Consider the following 20,155-nt stretch of genomic DNA (forward strand, 5'->3'; position numbering starts at 1 on the left):
GGGCGAGAAAGGGAGGGGGGGGCTCTGCATGGCGCGGGGGGTGCGGGGGGAGCATGGTGCAGAGGGAGTGTTCTGCAGACGGAGTGCACCGTGCGGGGGGGTGCGGGGGGGATGCTGAATGGGGGGAGGGATGCGCAGTGCAGGGAAACCCGCGGGAGAGGGGGATGCCCGGTGCGGGGGGGGCTGCTGGGGGGATACCCAGCGCGGGGGCGGGGGGGGGGGGGATGCCCTGTGCCGGGGGGGGTGCCCGGTACAAGCCCAGCCCGGCTGCGCGGTCGCAGCGAGGATCCCGGTTGGCGCGACCGCCCCCCCCTCCCGCGGGTTCCCCCCCACCAGCCGAGCAGCCCGTTGCCATGGCAGTGTCCCACTCCCCCGGCTGTGCCCCCCCCGCACGGAGGAGGAGGAGGGGGAACCCCGGAGGGGGGCGGGATTCCCCCCCATCCCTGCTCCCTGCCCTCCCCCTCCTGTGACGGGGAACACCCCCCACCCCGGCAGCCACTTTGCGGGGCGGGGGGGGGAAAACAGGGAACCCCCCCACTGCAGTGAGGGGGGGGGGTATTCCCCCATTAACCCCTTCCATGCCCCAGGGACGCCCTCTTGCACCGCGGGATTCCCCCCCAAACCGCCTTTGCAGTCGAGGGGGGATTCCCCCATTAACCTTACAGTGGGGGGGGTCCCGTCCCCCCACTGAGGGATTCCTCCATTAACCCCTTCTTTTCAACTGGGGATCCCCCTCTTACACCGGAGGGATTTCCCCATCAACCCCTCCCTTAACGCGGGTTCTCTTCTTTGTACTGGGGGGGGCAGATCCCCATTAGCCCCTTAACCCCCCCCCGTTAGCATAGCAGGGGGGTCCCCAGCATCACAGGGGGGTTCCCCTTCCCCCGGGGGCTGAGCCTCCAGCACCCCAGGGAGGGGGGGCCCTGCACACCGCAGCTTCCCCCCCAGCCTGGCTGGGTCCCCTGGTAGCCCCCCCCATTCCCAGGATGGAAACCATGGAATTGCCGCAGTGCCGAGGAGGAGGAGGAGGAGGAGGAGGAGGGTGGGCTCTGCTGCACAAAGCCAGGGCTCTGCCCAAGGCCTCTGCGCCGCGGGGAAGCGGGTGAGGGTGGGGAGGGGGACACCTCCAGGGAAAGGGGGGGCAGCCCTGCAGCCTGGGGGGGGACAGGGAGAGGGGGTGAAGCTCAACCCAGGGACCCGGGGAGGGGAGCACTCACGTGGGTTCGTTATTCCAGCATCCAGGAGCGAGGAGGGGCGCAGGCAGGGATGCAGGCAGCGGCGCAGGCAGCGGCGGGGGGGTCACCAGCATCAATCGCTGAGCCTGCAGCCGGCTGGGGGGAGGCACGAAGCCCCCCTCCTTCCCCTCGATATCTTGAATCCCAGCAGGAACCACGAGACCACATCCAGCAGGATTTTTAGCAGCCATTCCAGGGGAGAAATCAGCCCCCGCCTGGAGGAAAAGCACCCTCCACCCCGCACTTTTATCCCTCTGACAACTTCACAGGGGGTGGGGGTGGTAATTTTTAATTGGGGTCAAACACAACAAAGTTTTCACAGAAAGGGAGGAACACCGGGTACATTCGGCCCCGTCTTTACTGGGTGGGGGGCCGGTGGCAGGGCCTGGCCCAGCTTCTCCAGTCTGGTTCTGCAAGCGGGGGGCAGACAGGGATGGGGAGAGCCCCAAAACAGCAGCGGGCGCTCCGCTTCAGCTGGAGCATCGCCTCCTCAACCCCCTTCCCACCGAAGTGCAAACGGCTCCAGAGGTGATCAGGGCACACGCTGCCAGGATAAATCAGCTTGGGATAAACCCCTTTTCTTTAGTACCATCAGAACACCACAAGCCCGAACTGCCGCCCCAGAACGCTGCAGGATGCCGAGCCTGGCGTGAGTTTGGCTGTTCCACAGCAACAGTGTGGCTGCTCAGACAAGGGTTTAGACCTTAGGGAAGATTTTATGCCCAAAAGAGATGTAAAAGGGGAAAAGGAAGAGAGGGAAAGCCAGCACCTGCTCAAGGCTTGGGGCAGGATCCGCTGTGGCTCCGAGGCTGAGCCTCTCCAGCCCTGCCCGGGCACTGCTGCTGCTCTCCCAAGGGAGCTCACCCATCTCTTTGTGCCTTTGGCCAGCGGGGAGCAGAAGTGGCACAGCCAGGTGAGCATCCAGCAGAGCTGGCAACCTCACATCCCTTTCTACGGGCCTATGGGGTACCTTCTTGCCTGAGTCTGGGAGCAGGCAGGGGGAGAAACGATGGGAGGAGGAACAACTTCCCTTTGTGGGGCAGTACTTGTGTTGCAGCCCCTCCAGGAACCCTCCTGTCCCACCAAGCAGTGTGTGAGGCCCTGGGCAAGGCCACCAGGAAATTCACAGAGAAAAGCCTGGCACCAGTTTCCTGCGCGAACAAGGCAGGAACCATGCTGTGCTGAGCCATTTCTCTCGTTCTGATGAAGATGGAAGGTTATTTTCTCTCTTCCCACCACACTGATGGAATTTCTGCACCCGTTGTGGTTTCTCCTCCTCATCTAATGCAGCACCAGAGATGGCCAACAGCGATCCCGGTCTGGCACCTCTTCAGGGACATCCCAGCATGGAGGACGACACCAACAACACCGGGCAGATGCTGTCCTTGTGATGGTTGGAAAGATTCACCCTGCAGAGCACGAGGGTGCAACGCAGCCATGGTAGAGACGGCAATGAACGTGGTGTGGTTCATGTCGGGGTGGTTGGTGGGTTAACGCACGGTGCCAGCCAGCGTGGGGATCCCGACCTTGGCAGGTAGCAGCGGTGATACCAAACCTCGTGACCACGGCCCTTGCTGAAGGTCTGGAAGCAAGTTAGTAGCTTGTTTTTATAAGACAACAACTGAATCTGGAAGCGTGAAGGTAGTGTTAGTCTGTCCACGCCGCTCTGCACTGGCTGCCGGGGGAATGGGTGAGAACGGTGAGGGGAAAAGCCGTCAGTGGAGTCGGCCGGATGCTGCTGGGCGCTGAGGCGAGCAGTGGCCTCGCACTTATCTTAAATCCAAGAACAGGAAAAGACAGAAAGTGAGGGCAGGGAAGGAAAAACCAAAAGAGAGGAGGTTCCTTGCGCCTCCCGTTTTCATCCGAGCAGAGCCCTGGGGCTCCAGCCCACTGTCCGTGGGGGATGGATCAGCTCTAGTCCTACTTTTGACTGTTGTAAGCTTTGTGCCTCTGGTTCATGGGGTTGTCTGGAGACTTCATCCACTCCTTCTTGAGGAGCTGCTTGAGCTGGGACAGGCGCATGTTTGGGTTCTCTTGCTTCAGGCGTGGCAGGTTGATCTCTTCAAAAGCTGTGAAGGCAGCTTTCATCCGGCGCTCAGGGTGCCGGTCCAGATCGTTGGCAACGCTGCCAGGAGGGAATTCAGAGAGAGACAGGCATCAGATACACCTCCCTGCAGGCACCAGCCACTCGCCCCGCTCTGATCCTCTGTCAGCACAACCAAGTGCACACAGAATAACGCAGGTGATAAAGCAGGAAACCTCGTGTTACCTCCCCAACCCACTTCAAACTCTCTCCACAGGACAACAGGGCAGGGATGTGTCCCGTTCTTGCTGTCGAGATAGAAAGTCACAGCCAAAGCATGAAAAGAAGCCAGTTCTGCAGGAGGGAGTGTCTGCAGGAATTTCTCCTAAGGAGAGCCACACCTTCAAAGAGAGCCCCACTACGACACGGCCACGTACCCAAGGGCAGCAATGGCATCTTCGATCGTCCTGGCCTCCACCGATCCTTCTTCCAGCACCCTTCTGTTGATGTTCTCTTCCAAGGGGACCTCCAAGTGAGTCTTCTCCTTCTCCACTGCCCAGGGAGAGGGAAAAGGAGGAAACATTAACGCCAAACCCAGACAGTGCAAAATCAAAGCACTTGAAGAAAGCGCTGAGAAACCTCAGTCAGAGTTGAGTCCCGGCCCTGGAAGAGAAGAGCACCTGCCGCCTCAAGGTGACAGGAGGTTCCTTTCCCCACCATGTGGGTGTCAACCACAGCATAAAAGAGCTGCAAGCAGCTCTTGCTTGCCAAACACCTTGTCCTTCAGTGACACATGGTGAAAAGGGAACAGCCCTGCTTCCCGCTCCCCAGGCCCCAGCGGCTGCCAGGGCCTTTCTCTGGTGCCACCAGACCTGTATCCGCATTCTCCTTCTGCTGCTGGTCTTTCCTGATCGTCTCCTCGATCTGGGCCCTGGTGACTTTGCCTGGTGTCACTTGCTTGGGTGACTTCCCCTTAAGCTTTGAGTCTTCCTCCTCCAGCAGGCGCTGCAGTTCCTTCTTGCGCTCCAGCTGCTCCAGCCTTCGCTTCTCCCTCTCTTCCTGGAAGGGAGAAAGGACGAGGTCACCTCTACCCTTACGCCCTCCATCACCCAGGGCAGCAGCAGAGGCAGAGGGATCGAACTATCTCTTAAAGGAGCAGGGAACCCCACACAGACAGGAAAAGGCACCTCATTTCTGTTGCTAATGCAATGCTGACCCCACCTTATCAGAAGAGATGCTGGCTGGTTCCCCCTGACTTCCGTCGAGACAGCGATAGCCTGGCCCTTTAGAATAATAATTCCCCGATTCCTGCCCTATCTACAACCACGTGCTGGCTTCCGATACTGCGAAACACAACCCCGCTGTCCAGAAGGAGCAGGAGGCAGCAGCCAGGGCTGCTGACAATCAGATTAAGTTTTCCACTTTAATTTTAATAAGTGGTCAGAGGTTGAAAGTTCAGCAGTTGCTCCAGAAAAAGCAGTCAAGAGGCCGAATTCGTCCTTGAGCCTGGCTCACGCTCTTCCCAAGAGCCAGGGCAGGCGGATAGACCAAATCTGACAGCAATGCGGTTCTTAATGTAATTTTAAAGTGCTTCATCACAAGGAGTTTAAGAGCCACTTTGCCCTCCGAGGCCAAGGGAAGAGGGTGACAAGACCGTGCAACAGGCTCTTAGGTGCTTTCAGCACTTTAGCTTTGAGGGGCTTTTCCTCCTCTCCCAAAACCTGTAAGCTCTGTCAAAAAGAAAGAGACAACAAGTGAGCGTCTCTGTCTGGGGCCGTGTTTCAGGAGGCAAAGCTCCACGTATTTAGGTTAGTTACACAGACATTTAATTATGGCTCTCATCCATTATTCACAGGGATGGCACAAGGAATCGACTGAGTGTTAATGGGACAGGTTTACTCAAAGGCAGCTGCATGGCAAAACCACATCAGCAACCTGCTGTCCTCATCGGTGTTTAAGGTGTAGGAGCAGAATCCCACACATTGGAGCAGAGATAGGAAGCAAGGCTGGGGTTTGAGACTCTATTAAACAAAAACCTGTAAGTCACTCCACCACTCAAGAGTTTAAAGGAAAACCCATCAAAACACAGAATAATCGAAGCCCACAAACACGAAATCAAAACATAACCTCGGGTTGCTGCTGCTTCCATCAAGCAAGGATCAGGCCTTTCAACCAGCTGGGAAGGGAAGGAACGGGAATTCTCGCCTAGCTCCACTCTGGGCAGCTGGGGCCAAGGATAGGCAAAGAGCCATCAGAGGGATGGAGCCTTTATTGCAACTGGCAGTCTTTAAACCCTTGGTCAATGAGGGCTCAGTGCCAGTGCCTTCAGACACAACGCCCCAACAACTGGACCGTGCCTGATTTCAAAGTGCAAACTCATTTATTTAAGACACCAGCTTTCCCTGCCCGCAGCTTTCCTGTCAGGCCTCTCCCTCTTCTAGTTAAGGCTGAGTAAACAAACACATTTGGGCTCCCAGATTAGGAGGGGGTTTGGCCACTCCTGGAACAGGAAGGCAGTCATGAGAGGAGGGAGAAGACTGTCTTTCCTCCTTAAAAATTTATACCCAAGGATACACCTACGCGAGAGCAGCCGCAGGGGCTTTGACCACCCTCACCGAGCACAGCTCTGGCTCCAGCTGGGACCTCCAGCTCAGCCACCAGGATCTGCTTGAGCATTAGGCAGTTTTAAGGAAGAATGCATGAGAAATCTCTGTACTAACCTTGTTCCAGGCATAACACCAGTTTCCTGAATATTCAGTGCAAGATTAATGGGCTGAAACAGGCTGGAGCACCTCCCATATGAGGACAGGCTGAGACAGTTTGGGTTGTCCAGCCTGGAGAAGAGAATGCTGTAGGGAGACTTTAGAGCAGCTTCCAGTACTGAAAGGGGCTCCAGGAAAGGGGGAGGATGAGGGGGAACGGTTTGAAGCTGAAAGAGGGGAGATTGAGATGAGATCTCAAGAAGAAATGTTTTGCTGTGAGGGTGGGGAGGCCCTGGCCCAGGCTGCCCAGAGCAGTGGTGGCTGCCCCATCCCTGGAGGGGTTCAAGGCTAGGTTGGATGGGGCTTGGAGCCCCTGATCCATGGCAGGGGTGGGACTGGATGGGCTTTGAGGTCCCTTCCGACCCAAACCATTCCATGATTGTATGAATCACTGGAGATCCAGCAGGCAGAAAGAGTAAAGCCATTCAACCAGATACCAAGCACAGGTACGAGAAGCAGCACGGCATATTTGGATACTGGTACTGTGCCTGGAACACAGCTTCTGCAGAGAAACCTTCCCTGACTGCTCATTCCATCACTGAAGCTCAGAGGTGACTGAGCAATGTAACCCCGAGACGGTGCTGGCATAGCGAGCACCTCGGCCAGGCTGCTGGCTGCTCCTTGAATAATTCAGGAGAGAGATAAGGAGTGGATACACAAGCGTTAACAAGCCATGGGAAGGGAAGGAGAAACTTCAGAGCAGAAATGTTATTTATAGTTAGAGAAGATTATCTTTTACCCCTGATTATTACAGAAGGGAAACTGTCCTACAAGGCAGCCAGCTCAGCAGCCAGCCTCGCATCACACTGGGACGACAACATGCCTGACAGAGCAGAAATTCAAGGATAACGCTCTGCTGCCATTAGGTCCTTCCAAACAAACCTCCCCAAAGAGGACATATCCACATAGTGAAGGAGAAACGAAGCACAAGGAGGGTGGGGAGCCAACTCCAGGCGCTGCGTGCCTCAGGGCACCTCCTGGGGGAAGCTACACCCTGCTGTCCTGGCATTTACAATTGAGTTTCTATTTGCAGGCAGTAAATAAGTTGGCACCATCACTAACTTGTCACAAGACCTGCAAAATATACATGCTCAGGTTTCCAGCAGCTCTGAACCTTCGGCAGGGCTTAAAAGCAGCAGCTCGAAGCCACCTGCTCACTGATCCCAAAGCCCTCTGGGCCTGAAGTTGTCACTTTTGAAAGCTTTTCTCAGGTTGGGCCAAACCAAACTAATCCTTCATGATCAACTTAAATATCCTGATGAAAGAGAGGCTTGGACTTGTCTATGTGAGACATACCACAAAGCCATTAAAGTTGAACCTGAAAGACAGAAGATTTAGGTTAGATCTTAGGAAGGAATGTTTTGCTGTGAGGGTGGGGAGGCCCTGGCCCAGGCTGCCCAGAGCAGTGGTGGCTGCCCCATCCCTGGAGGGGTTCCAGGCCAGGTTGGATGGGGCTTGGAGCCCCTGATCCAGCGGGAGGTGTCCCTGCCCATGGCAGGGGGTGGGACTGGATGGGCTTTGAGGTCCCTTCCAGCCCAAATCATTCTATGATTCTGTGATTCTATGAAATGAATGATTTTCTCCCTCACCAATGCTATACTCTGTGAGGAGGAGGGGATGAGATTCCTTTAGCTGGACATTTCGGTTCCCGAAGATTTGTGTTAAAATGCAAGTTTCCAGCCCTGCAAAGAACTGCCTTAGCAAGGAACAATTCATTAGTGTTCAGAACAGCTTCCAACCTGCCAGACAGAAGGAAAACAAGGTCGCTTGCACACAGCTTTGAGGGCAAGCGGTTAACGGAAGCAGCCGTGCTCCCAATCAACCTCTTAATGCAGGCTGGAGAGAGCGTGCGACCAGCCTGGCAGAACACATCCCTCCTCGCACAGCAGAAGGGCACAGCGATGCAAAAACATGACGCAGACAGAAAGTGAGCGGGGCATAACCAACCCGGAGGATACCCAAGTGCTCACTGAGATGCACCAAAGCTTTGAGACAGGATCAAACGCACCCCTTCCATCACCCACAGGCAGGTGAAGGATGCCAGAGCCTGAGGACATTGGTTCTGGCCTCTGAAGCCCAGCCTGGTGTCGTTGGCTGTCTCTCCACTACATCTCTGTCCCCCACGCTTCTCATTCAAGCCATCAGACTTCATTATCGCATACCTGGTACAATGAAGACGTCCTTCAAAGAGGAAGGAACAGTCATTTGACCCATCTCGACTTTTATCTGATAAGAGCTGTGTGGTGCTCACAGCTAATTCTGCACTGAACCAGAGGAGAGGGGAGAGAAAGTCACTGCTCACCTGCTGCACTACCACTGCAGCTGGGACTCAGCCTGCCAGCCCACAGCTGCCCACGGGTAACAGGAATAGGAAAGGCATAAAACCAGCACCAAAAGGATCACTGTTCCCTCGTGTGCTGTTTGTGCTCCTCTAGCACAAGTACTCACCCTGCATTTAACTTGAATTTGCACAAGTACAAAGTGTCTCCTTGCTCCTACATCATCTGCACACCCTCCTTTTGCTATCCCCAACAAGCAAAGCCACAGGAAAGAACTGGATGGGCTTTAAGGTCCCTTCCAACCCAAACCATTCCATGATACTACCAATTCCAGCTGTAGCTCCTCCAGGAAGATAAGCTGTGACTGGCGCTGCAGTGCCAGAGGAGGAATACGCTCATAGCAGGCTGGTGGCATTAGCTCAGATGTTCCTTTATGCATATCACAGAGCCACCAAACACGTCAGCCTCTGTCAGCAAAGCTCAGCTCCAACTGTTGCTCTCAGAGCAGGGGGTTACATTTAAAGAAACCCCAAATCGCAGGAAAAACAAACAACAAGACAGTCATCTGGTGGCGGCAGACGTTTGGAACGTGGAGCTTCCCTATGCTCCAGTATTCACGTCAATGTGCACTGCTGCCGTGTCAGTGAGACCCCAGGCTGGGCGCTACAGAGCCCTGGCACTGAAACGGAGCTCTGCACTCCCATTTGTTCCACAGAGGCTCCAGTGCACTGGAGGGGGAAAAGGGATTCAAAGAGGGGTGGAAGGCTTGATCTCAGCACATCTCAAAGGCTTTCTCTCACTCCTGCCAGCTGGAGGTGCAAGAATTCAGATGGGTGGCACGGGCGTGCTGTGGTGCTGTTAATGTGTTACTGCCATCACCCGGAGAGGCTGGGAAGAGCTGGGAAGAGCTGACTGTGAGGTCCTGAGAGCATCCTCCTCCCAGAGTCCCTTCCGCAGCACGCGGTCAGGGCCAGCAGCACCATTTCCATGCCAGCACCCCCTACAAAATATCTTCTCCAGGGAAGTTTGACTCCTGCAAACGGTTTGGTTTCTGGCCTCTCTAGGCTGAGGATGGAAAGTCATTTACAGTCAGAGTCACATATTCCTTCCCTGCTGGGATGCAATGGGGCACAGGCAGCTTCCTCTGCTCTCCGTGGGGATATTCCAGCCTGATGACACTGGAGAAGCAGATGAGGGTTTCCCTGATTTATTTTGCTGCAGGAAGGCCTTTGTTCCTGTCTGTTTGCTATCTGCTCACCCTCATAGACTCCCAGCAGCAGGAAGAGCCCCTGCACACGCACAGTCAGACTGGGAGCCCTCCAGCAGTTCTCCCAAGCGGAGACTTTGGCTGCTGTGAGCTTCCAGGCCCCCAAGAGGGCTTCTGGGAAGCAAGCGCACTAGAACACAGCATTCAGGTGAAACTCAAACCTAGAAATACAAGTATGAGGATGGATCCCAGTGGGAGGTCTCGAGGGAGGAGTGCTGTGCATACAGACACATACACATGTTTGGTTCCAGCTGGCCACAGGCTCCAACTCGCACACTGCTGGGCTCATGCTCAGTTTTCCTTCTTCACTGCTCCCATCAGGTGAAAAATTCCCCAGGAGAGCCTCACAACTCCAGGTGGTGGAGGGAGAGGGCGAGCTCTTGTTTCAGAGAAGGGAAATAACACACAGCAGCTGCCAGAGCAGCTCGGGAGGCAGAATGGTGCAGCGGAGCTGAACTTGCCTCTGCAGTTGGTCCCTCTCCCATGGAGCGCCAAGCTCCAGGGACTGGCACCAAGCTCCAGAGCCCCAGGCACCCTCAGATTCTTACTGCACTTAGGGTCTTTTCAAGACAAGCCTGAAACCCAGCAGGACAATGAGCAAAGCATTGGGCAGGGAGAGGGGCTGGCTGCATGGAAACTACCTCACTGGTTTCTCTCAACCCCAGTCTGGGGCTCTAGGGTGGGGATGCTGGTTTTCCAGTTAGCAATTCCAGCTCCCCTCTCCAGCCTCCCATACCCCTTGCCTGCTGGAGGCTGGTTTGGAAGCCTGGTCAAACAGGTCACTACAGGCAAAATCTTAAGTTGAGCACTAATAAGTGCTTGTTCCAGGAAGTAATTAGGCAGCATTACAGGACTGCATGGAGAAACAGCACGCAGGGCTCCAAATTCCAAACGTCAAGACACATCGGAGGGGTGAACTCACGCAGATGGACCCAGCATGCAGCTACTGAGGTCACGAGGACACGCTGGCATCCTGCCTGCCCGGCCACTGTGCTCGAGAACCAAAACACAGAGCGCAGCAAGCATCAGATTGACAGACCCAATAACCCCATAAATCCCATTTACACCACCAGTAGAAGCCCTGCCTGGTTAACAAGGGGGTAAATAAATCATATAAACTTAAATCATCAGCACAGGAAGGACACGGATCTGTTGGAGCAAGTCCAGAGGAGGTCACGGAGATGACCCGAGGGCTGGAGCCCAAACCATTTCATGATACTATGACTTCAGGAGAGGAGCTCAGTGACCACCACCAATTCCAGAAACACAGAAGGCACAACCAAGCTGAGGACTTAAAAAAAACCCCAAACCTTTGCAAGCCTTAACCTTACTGATTTCTTTCTCCTTCTCCAAAAATCAAAGAAAAATTAAGGAAAGGCAGAAAAAAAAAACGTTAAAGAACTGCTTGGTCAAAAATCAAGCCCTGCAGCAGAGTTCCTGACCTCTTACTTAACTCAATGTTAGATTCCAGCAATAAAGCTTTACCGCCTCCCTCGGGAAGTCAGCTCCAGCAGATTTCTGAATTACATATCAAAGCTCAAACTTACTCCCACTCTCTGCTTCTTTTAGCTCCTAGAAAAGCCACTGTTTCCAGCTCTTCTGCCCCAAACTGAGGGCAGGACGTGCAGAGAGGTGGCTCCAGCTGGGAGACAGAAGAGAAGCGAACCTGTCTGAGCAACCCTGGCTGTCACGGCCTTGGCTGCCTAGAAGAAACCCTTCCACCTGAGCAGCCATTCACCTTCCTTTGCTCCTTCCTCATCACGTGTTTGTCTTCATCCTTCCAGTAGGCATCTTCCAGCTCCTGCTGACGTTTGGCATCGGCTGCTGCCTTTGCCTCAGCTTTCCTTGCGCGGGCAGCAGCCGACTTGGTATTTTCACCTTGGAACTTCTTGGGCATCACTCAAGGTGCTCTGCAGAGAAGAAAAGTGGGTCAGAGCCCTATCCTGCCTGGGATCTTGGGTTCATCGTCACCCCAGGAAGCAGAAAGGGCTGGAACTCACACCATGAAAACCCCTTTTTCTTATTGCCTCATGGTATTTTGAGATTCTGAGCAGAACAGATCTGTCAATGTCCCAGACTTGTGAGGAGGAACTCGGCTCATCGCACTTCAGGACTCTCTCTCCTGTGCCACAACAGGATAAATCAGGCTGCAGGGTTCCTGGTAGTGAGTTGAAAGCACCACTGCCCTGCAACCAAGCCAAACCACTCCCTGCTGCCGGGTCAAAACGATGCTGGGTGCTTTCGCTCTGCACCAGGAGGCTCCAAGGGGAATTCCCTGCTGCCAGCAGCTCAGGATGAACCAGCACAAACGCTGCATTAAGCTTGCTGACTGGCTGTACAGAAACGCAGCCATTTCACCCCATTTATCTTGGATTAAGACAGCACATCTGCGTGGCCATTTACTTTCCCTACATTGTCAGGCATAGTGGGACCCTCAAAGTAAGTTAACGAGGCTCAATGAAAGGCCCTTCTTCTCAGCATGCTGCCCACATAGACACCATGTTCTTGACCTTAAAACTTCATTTTTAATGACAGTTAAGCATTTGCTAAATAAGAAACAAGAGGGAAAAGCTGATGTTCAGGGCCAGCGCTTGAGTTCCAAGCTTTTCAAAGCTTGGGCTGGAATAAATCCCTTCTCCTTCCCAATCTGTGCTCTGACCTTTACTGAGGAGCATGATCTGGGCTGGGTCCCAGGATAGCACAACAACGTGTGGGAGGGTTAAAGATGCCTCAGTCACCTCAGAGCTGCTCCCACAGCTGGGAGGGGAGGGCAGCCCTGCACACAGAACCAGCCTGCCCCAGGCTGCCTGACCCCAGGGCCGGCTGTCACCCACCCAGATTGACACCCTCCCAGCCCTGTTCTGTGCCGGTGTCTGGGGACTGGAGCCCTCCAGAGCCCCCCTGGCCCACCCCAGCCCATCTTTCTCCTTGGCCCAGGAAAGGGACAGCTTTCCCTCTCCACTCCCTTCCCAAACGCCCGGCCTTTCCTCCCCACACCCTTCCAACCCTTCTCCTCTCCCCTCACCCCTTCTCCTCGCTCGCCCCTGCCCAGGGCCGAGGCCTGCCCCCGATGTCAGCTCTTCCCCTCTCCCCTCCAACCCTCCTCTCTCCCTTCACCCTCCCTCCTCAACCCCCCAGCCCTTCTCTCTCCCCTCTCCCCCCGGGCTCAGGCCTGCCCCGCTCTCCAGCCCTTTCTCCACCCCTCACGCCCCCTCTCCCCACTCGTGTCCCCCTCAACCCTCCCCCGACTCCCCCCACCCGGCCCCACTCCTACCTGGGCTCCACCGCCCCGCCCGTCGCGCAAGTTTAACGTCACCGTCGCGCGCTGTCGCTCCCGCGGGAGGGGCGGGGCTGGCGGCCCCGGCTCAGGGCTCGCATCCCACTGCCGCCATCTTCATTGAGGGCACCGCCAGAAACGCCCAGGCGACGGCGCCAGCAGCGATGGCGGTGGGGAACAGCGGGCTGGCCGGCAGCTCCCCCGCCCACAGCAGTGCTTATACCGCGGCGAGCAGGCCGGGGGAGAGCCCTCCGCCCGCCGTTACTTCCCCTGCCCGGCACAAAGATGGTGGCGCCGTCAAGATGGCGGCGCGGCCTAGAGGCACGTGTGGGCGGGGTTTATCGGGGTGTGGTCCCGCTGTGGGCGGGGCTCCCGGGAGCAGGGCCCGCCCCCCGGGCACGGCAGCGCCTCGTGCCCCCCAGCATCCTTCCCGTTTGACACCCCTGCATCCCTGCAGCCCACACTGCCCCGCACAGCCTCCCCACAGCCCCCCCAGATCCCCCTGCTCCCCAACCCCTCCAAATCCCCCCGGCTCCTCCCACAGCCCCTCCAGAGCACCCCCATGTCCCCCTGCCCCTCCTACCCCCCCAAATCCCCCAGCTCCCCCGCAGCCCCTCCACAGCCCCCCCCACCCCCCTACAGCCCCCACCAGACCCCTCCCCAGCTCCCTCTGTCCCCTCAGCTCCTCTTGTCTCCCCACCCCCCTGCCCCTCCCTGTCCCCCCAGCTCCCATACAGCCCCCCCAGCCTTCTCTGCACCCCCAGCTCCCCTTGTCCCCCCCACCCCGTCCCCTTGCATCCCCCCCCCCCAACGACAGGCTCCTCCCATCAATGCCTCCTCCTTTATTGGGGACCCCAGGACAGGGCTGTCCCCTGGTCCCCCCACAGCTGCGCCCCCCCCAGCCCTACACGTGGGTCTCCTGCAGCAGCCTGGCGGTGGTGCAGCCGGGGGGGTCCTGGGGGGCTCCCCCCTTGCCCGGGGGCTCCTCCCCAGGGGTCTTGTCACCTGTGTGGGACACCGCGGGTGGCTGCCTCACGATGTCCCACCACAGCATCCCCGGGGACGGCCGCGTCCGCTTGGTGCGTCCTGCCAGAAAGGGGGTGCCATGGCGGGGGAGGCTGGGGGGGACCCTTGGTGCTGGGTCACCTCCCCTCCTGGCCCCCAGCCTCACCTGGCAGGGAGCTGAGCAGGACCCCCACCAGCACCGTGATGACGGTCCCCAGTGCGCCGTAGTACAGGTAGGAGATGGCGTAGAGGTCACCCAGCACGGCCGGCCTGCGAGGGGGGGTCAGGGACCGCAGAGACAGTGGCGTGACACCCCGGGGACAGGGAAAGTGGAGTGACATCCCAGGCACAGGGAAAGCGGTGTGACACCACAACGAGCAGGGAAAGCGATGCGATGTCACAAGAACAGGGAAAGTGGTGTGATGTCATGAGGAGCAGGAAAAGTGGTGTGACATCCTAGGGACAGGGAAAGTGGGGTGACATCCCAGGAAAAGTGGTGTGACATTCCAGGAACAGGGAAAGTGGTGTGACATCACAAGGAACAAAGAAAGTGATGTCACAAGAGACAGGGAAAGTGGTGTGACATCACAAGGAACAGGGAAAGTGGAGTGATGTCACAAAGAACAAGGAAAGCCATATGGCATCCCAGGAACAGGGAAAGTGCTGTGACACCACAGTGAACAGGGAAAGGGGAATGACATCACAATGAGCGGGGAAAGTGGTGTGACATCACGAGGAACAGCGAGAGTGGCGTCACAGGGAAGAGGGAAAGCAGAGTGATGTCATGGTGAACAAGGAAAACCCTATGACATCCCAGGAGCAGGGAGAGGGGTGTGATGTCCCGATGAGCAGGGAATGGTGCCCCCTCACCGTGGCGGGGCCGCGGGCTCCTCGCGGGCGGGCAGGGGTCCCAGCAGCAGGGTGCGGTTGGTGCCGGTGCGGTTGTAGAGGGGGCAGAGGGCTCCGGAGGCAGGCAGCACCCCCATGGCCGCGGCGCTGGGCGGGTGCAGCGTGCCCCCCACGGCCACCCAGAAGGACAGGGCGAAGCCAGCGGCCAGCCCCCCCAGCACACCCTGCGGCGGAGGAGAGGGGTCGCACAGCCCCGGGCTGCAGCAGGACCCCCCCGAGACCCCCACCCTGAACCCCACAAGACTCACGGCCGTGCTGCACTTGGGCAGGAACATGCCCAGGACGAAGGCGCCCAGCAGCGGCCCGCTGATCACCCCCATGACCGTGAAGGAGCCCTGCAGGGGGACAGAGAGCTTGGGGGGCTCCGGCGTTTGTGGGGCTGCTGGGCTTGGGGGGCTGCAGGGTTTGTTTGGGGGGGCTGCAGGGTTTGTTTGGGGAGCTGCAGGGTTTGGGGAGCTGCAGGGTTTCTTTGGGGGCTGCAGGGTTTGTTTTGGGGAGCTGCAGGGTTTGTTTGGGGGGCTGCAGGACTTGGGGTGCTCAGAGAAGGAGGAGGGGATGCTTGGGTCTGCCCCAGATTCCCCAGCCGCTGCAGCCCAGCCACCTCAAGAGCTCTCCGGCAGCCAGCGGCGCGTGGCCACGTCCTGCTCAGCCAGGCATTGCCCACAGGCAAGGGTGGAAAGGGCGTCGGGGAGCTCAGCCCCACACAGGATCTGGCCCCACGCACCCGGCTCACCTGCAGCACACCACCGCCCAGCAGCGAGGCCAGAGCTGCCACGGTGATGCACGAGGTGCCGTAGATGAGTGCTGCGGGGAGATGGGAAAGGTTCAGCCATGCTGCGGGGCACGGCACGGTGCTGCATGGCACAGCATGGTGTAGTGTGGCACCACACAGCATCACGCAGTGCAGCACGGCACGGCACAGCATGGCATGGCATGGTGTGGTAGAATATGCCATTGCCCAGCATGGCGTGATGCAGCAGAGTGTGGCATGGCACAGCGCAGCACAGCACGGCATGGCACGGTGCAGTGCAGCATGGCATGGCATGGCATGGCACAGCACGGCATGGCATGGCACAGCATAGGATGGCATCATGCAGTGTCCGTGGCACGGCCCAGTGGTGCAGCGTGGTGTCGCACAGCACCATGCAGCGCACCGCGGCATGGCACAAAACAGTGCCGTGCAGCACAGGACGGGGTAGCACGGCACGGCACAACCCAGCTCCCGTCCCCACTCACACAGCCCCTTGGAGACGAGGGTCAGCCTCCGCGGTGACAGAGTGGGCAGCCTGGGCTTGACGAGGTCCTCAACGGTGACGGCCGCCATGGCGTTGATGCTGGTGGAGGCGGTGCTGGCGCACCGGCAGGCGGCACCGTCAGCCCCGGCGCTGGCAGCCTGCAGCGTAGGGGTGTGCAAAGCCCCCTTGTGGGGGGAGATTTGGGGTGCCTTTGGGGTTAGGGGTACCCCATCCTCACCTGAGGGTCCCGCTGTAGGCACAGGCCAAGAAGAGCCCCGGCACCCCCGGGAACGTCTCGAAGATGTCAAGGACCAGGTAGGGCATGTACTGCGGGGGGAGGCGGCTCAGGACCCCGGGGACCCCTCCGACCCTCCCGCCTCCCTGCCCTCACTTTGGTGCTCGAGAAGGCGAAGCCGGTGGGGGCCGGTACCTGGTCAGGGGCTGAGATGTAGCCGGCAAGGAGGGGATCACAGTCCTTGTAGAGCGCAAACATCACAAGGCCACAGGCCACCGCGCTGGAGACGATGCAGAAGAGCCCCACTTGATTCACCAGCAGCGCCCTGCGAGCACGGGGCAGGAGCACAGCCCGCTGAGCAGGGGCCTGGCCAGGGGCTGTGCAGAGGTGCAGGGGCCAGGCAAGGGTGCAGGGGTTGTGCAAGGATGCAGAGACCCTCCAAGGGTGCAGGGGTTGTGCAAGGATGCAGAGACCCTCCAAGGGTGCAGGGGTTGTGCAAGGATGCAGAGACCCTCCAAGGGTGCAGGGGTTGTGCAAGGATGCAGAGACCCTCCAAGGGTGCAGGGGTTGTGCAAGGATGCAGAGTCCCTCCAAGGGTGCAGGGGTTGTGCAAGGATGCAGAGACCCTCCAAGGGTGCAGGGGTTGTGCAAGGATGCAGAGACCCTCCAAGGGTGCAGGGGTTGTGCAAGGATGCAGGGGCCATGCAAGGGCCAGGCAGGGGTGCAAGGGTCAAGCAAGAGGCTGTGCAAAGTTGCAGGGGCCATGCAAGGGTGCAACGTTCTTGCAGCAGTGCAGGGTTCATGCAAGAGGTGCAGGGGCCATGCAGGGCTGCAGCCCCTGAGCTCCCCGAGGGGTCAGTCTGGCAGTAGCCACCTCCCCCCCAGGGCAGCCCCGTGCCCCGTGCAGCGCTGGATCCAGACGATCCCCAGGTCCTCACAGACTCACATCCTGGCCTCCCTCTCGGTCCTGCAGGCCACGTAGCGCTGGACCTGCGCCTGGTTGACGCCGTACATGGAGAGCCAGACCAGCGTGCCACCCAGCAGGAAGGTCCACACCGTGTAGCGGCTCCGCGGGTCCGGGTTGAAGCTGGGCACAGCGGTGGGGGTGAGCTGGGGCTGCCCCCCAGCACCCAGCGGGGTCACCACGCAGCAGGGTGGAGGGCACTCACTCGCCAAAGTTCACCCTGGAGCCGTTGGCGGCGATGGCCAGCACCCTGGTGGGACCCCCCACCAGCAGCACCCCCCGGATGATGATGGCGAGGAAGCCAGAGAGCATCACTAAGACCTGGAAGACGTCTGTCCAGATGACAGCCTTCATCCCGCCCTGCACCAAAGCCGTAGGTGAGCACCAGGGACCCCCAGGGCCCCCAGGAGCCCCTACTGCTGCACTTACTATGGTGGTGTAGAAGGTGCAGATGACTCCAGTGGAGAGCAGGGATGCCCAGATGTCCAGCCCAGTCACTGAAGGAGAAGAGAAGGTGCTGAGTAGAGCCCCAGGGCGTAAACAATGCCTGGGGAGGGACAGAGCTGAGATGTCCTCACTGCAATGGGGAGCAGCCCCCACACCTTGGTTGAGGATCAGGGCAGGGGCGTAGATGACAATCCCCGTGTACAGCATCTGCAGGAAGAGGGGGGATCAGCACCCCATCCCACCGGCACCGTGGGCACCGTGCAGGTGACGGCCATGCCGGGGGGGACAAGGCTGATGCGTGACGGTGCCGCCCAAACACCGCGTGCAGGCACTGGGAAAACATCAGGGTTTTTATTCCAAACAGGGCTCCTGCCGGGCACTGTTTGCTTTGAGCCATGAAAACATCAGCACAGGAATGAGGATGCTTCCTGGGGGCTCGAGGCAATGCGGACACAGCCAGAAGCGAACCCCCGCCGAGTGCCGCGTCCCCAATGTCCCCATCCCACCCACGCACCGCGGACACGCACCGTGGCCATCACGTACTGCAGGGTCCCGCACAGCCGGACACTCTTGCTGAACCGCAGCTCCAGGTACTGGGGACAAGGAGGAGGGAACGCGTTGGAGCTGTCCTGGCACCCCAGTTGCTCCTCTGGAGCAGGATCCGTCCCCCCTCAGGTGCCCACCTCGTAGGTGCTGGTGAGCCCCAGGCGGTAGAAGACGGGGAGGAAGAGCTGAGCGGTGAGGAGCGTGTTGAGCAGCTGCCCCACACACATCCAGAGGAATTTGGCTCCATACCGGTACGCCTCGGCCGGCACCCCCAGCACCTGGATGGCTGACATGAAGCTGGCCGAGAGCGAGAGCCCCACGGGCAGCGCCGACATCCGCCGGCCCCCCGTGAAGAAATCCTCCGAGGTTTGCTGCCCGCCCTTGGTGAGGCCATGGAAGAGGCCGATGCCGGTGGAGACCAGCAGCATCAGACCGAAGACGCCGTAATCCCAGAGGCTGAAGGTGAGCCGCTCCGGCACCCACACCTCCAGGCTCCCTTCCACGGCCAGCGTGGTGGCTGCAGGGGGGGCAGACCCCCGCCGGGCACCTGCGAGCGGACGGGGACACGGGACGGGGACACGGCACTTGTGGCTAAGCCAGGGCACGGTGGCACCGGCGCCTCCGAGCAGGGGAAAACTGGAGGGGGAGAAAACTCCATGCAATTACTGACCAACATTCCCCAAGCAGCAGAAAGGACCAAGTGGAGAGTGTGGCTGTTGCCTTGTCCCATGCTGTCCCATCCCATCCTTTCCAATCCAATCCAATCTATCCCATCCAGTCCCATCCCATCCTGTACCGTCCCATCCCGTCCCATCCCATCCCATCCCGTCCCATCCCATCCCATCCCATCCCATCCCATCCCTGGGAACCTTCGTGCAGAACACCTGAGTGGATGTTTGGCTGCAAAGGGCAGAGCCCAAGCTGAGAGAGCAACAGCCTGAGCTCAGCAAAGAAATTGTCCCGATTACCTCCCAGTTCGGAGCACACAGGGAGAGGAGAATTGGCAGCGCCCGGTCCTGCTGCTCCGAGCACACTGGGCAGCAGCTCCGTGGCACTGGGGAAGCGTCTGTGCCCGAAGGACGCCGCCGGGAGGGAGCGATCCCACCCAACCAGCACAAACAGGGAGGAGCGGAGCTGCTGCCTGAGCCAAATTTATCTCCAGCCGAGGGGACAAAACAAACCAAAGCTAAACCTTTACCCAGAAAAAAAGAGCAGCTCCTTCGCGGTCAGCCACCCGCGCACCCACAGGGGTGTGGGGAGGCGGAGAATGGGGCAGCGCGTGGCGGCTGCTCGGGGGGCTGCGATGTCCTCGGTGGGCTCTGAGGTGGCAGCGGGGTGAGCAGCGAGGGGTTTGGCCGTGCCTTGAGCTCCTCCAGCCCACGGGGAGGGCGCGAGAGGGAGGCAGGGTCAGGGTGTCAGGGTGTGGAAAGGATGGAGCATCCATAACCCCTTCCATCCCGCATGTCCCGACACCCCAGTCGCCCTGAGCGGGGGGCTGAGCACCCGGTACCCCGCAGGCAGGACGCGGCCGCTGACCCCGGGAGCACAGCGACGGCTCTGACAGTGGGGATTCGTGGATACGTGGCACCCAGACCCAGAGTGGCCCCACTTCCTCATTCCCCGGCATAAATACTGCTTTGTCTCACCCAGGTCCCGGACAGGTTTGCCCCACGGGGATTTCCTCCCCCTGCCCTGAACCCCAGGGATGAACCTGGGCTTGGGACCAGGCAAGAGCCCTGAGGTGGGGATGAAGCTGCAGTGGTGTCCCCGTGGGGCAGAGGGGGTGTCCCTGCTCCCTGGGCTCTGGCTTTGACCCCAACGCCCATTCTTGGGGCGCAGGGCCCCCTTCCCTGCCTCGCCCCCGCTTCTTCTCCCTGCCGAGCTCGTTAGAGCGTCAGAAAGGAGAAAAACACGGAGCGGTGGCTGCTGGGCCCAGCCACATCCGCCATGTGCGTGCGACGCCACGCGGCG

General features: G+C 59.0%; 2 protein-coding genes across 4 annotated transcripts; both read right to left on the reverse strand.

The window, feature by feature from the left end:
• Positions 1 to 1,513: 1,513 nt before the first annotated feature.
• On the reverse strand, positions 1,514 to 13,080 carry CCDC124 (coiled-coil domain containing 124). Of its 3 annotated transcripts, XM_054050591.1 has the most exons (6): positions 12,841 to 13,080; positions 11,305 to 11,476; positions 4,131 to 4,317; positions 3,696 to 3,810; positions 3,160 to 3,360; positions 1,514 to 3,008 (listed from the first exon to the last, which is right to left on the reverse strand). In XM_054050591.1, exons 2-6 carry the CDS (start codon positions 11,461 to 11,463, stop codon positions 3,005 to 3,007), a joined length of 666 nt encoding a protein of 221 aa, XP_053906566.1. In that variant the 5' UTR covers positions 11,464 to 11,476; positions 12,841 to 13,080; the 3' UTR covers positions 1,514 to 3,004. The 3 variants fall into 3 exon arrangements, with proteins under 3 accessions (XP_053906566.1, XP_053906564.1, XP_053906565.1); XM_054050589.1 differs by having other exon boundaries at positions 1,514 to 3,360; positions 12,841 to 13,037; XM_054050590.1 differs by lacking the exon at positions 12,841 to 13,080 and adding an exon at positions 11,567 to 12,482 and having other exon boundaries at positions 1,514 to 3,360.
• Positions 12,879 to 19,801, reverse strand: SLC5A5 (solute carrier family 5 member 5). The gene is made up of 17 exons (XM_054050577.1): positions 19,695 to 19,801; positions 19,153 to 19,325; positions 18,322 to 18,731; positions 18,166 to 18,231; positions 17,794 to 17,845; positions 17,621 to 17,688; positions 17,397 to 17,551; positions 17,174 to 17,314; positions 16,423 to 16,552; positions 16,231 to 16,319; positions 15,994 to 16,106; positions 15,491 to 15,561; positions 15,006 to 15,092; positions 14,719 to 14,921; positions 14,015 to 14,118; positions 13,752 to 13,929; positions 12,879 to 13,158 (listed from the first exon to the last, which is right to left on the reverse strand). The coding sequence occupies exons 1-17, from the start codon at positions 19,799 to 19,801 to the stop codon at positions 12,879 to 12,881; spliced, it is 2,427 nt and encodes an 808-aa protein (XP_053906552.1).
• Positions 19,802 to 20,155: the final 354 nt, after the last annotated feature.

The sequence above is a fragment of the Cuculus canorus genome, chromosome 27 (genome assembly GCF_017976375.1).
Source record: "Cuculus canorus isolate bCucCan1 chromosome 27, bCucCan1.pri, whole genome shotgun sequence".
In the NCBI taxonomy this organism is placed as follows: domain Eukaryota; kingdom Metazoa; phylum Chordata; class Aves; order Cuculiformes; family Cuculidae; genus Cuculus; species Cuculus canorus.

Coding starts and splice junctions, on each gene's coding strand:
- CCDC124 (XM_054050591.1), bottom strand. CDS start 11,463: ATGCCCAAGAAGTTCCAAGGTGAAAATACCAAGTCGGCTGCTGCCCGC. Junction 3,811..4,130: donor GAAGGAGAATGCGGATACAG/GTCTGGTGGCAC, acceptor CTCCCTGGGCAG/TGGAGAAGGAGAAGACTCAC. Junction 3,361..3,695: donor GATGCCATTGCTGCCCTTGG/GTACGTGGCCGT, acceptor CCCTCCTGGCAG/CGTTGCCAACGATCTGGACC.
- SLC5A5 (XM_054050577.1), bottom strand. CDS start 19,801: ATGAGGAAGTGGGGCCACTCTGGGTCTGGGTGCCACGTATCCACGAAT. Junction 16,553..17,173: donor ACCGAGAGGGAGGCCAGGAT/GTGAGTCTGTGA, acceptor CCGTGCTCGCAG/GGCGCTGCTGGTGAATCAAG. Junction 15,562..15,993: donor CCTCGTCTCCAAGGGGCTGT/GTGAGTGGGGAC, acceptor ATCTCCCCGCAG/CACTCATCTACGGCACCTCG.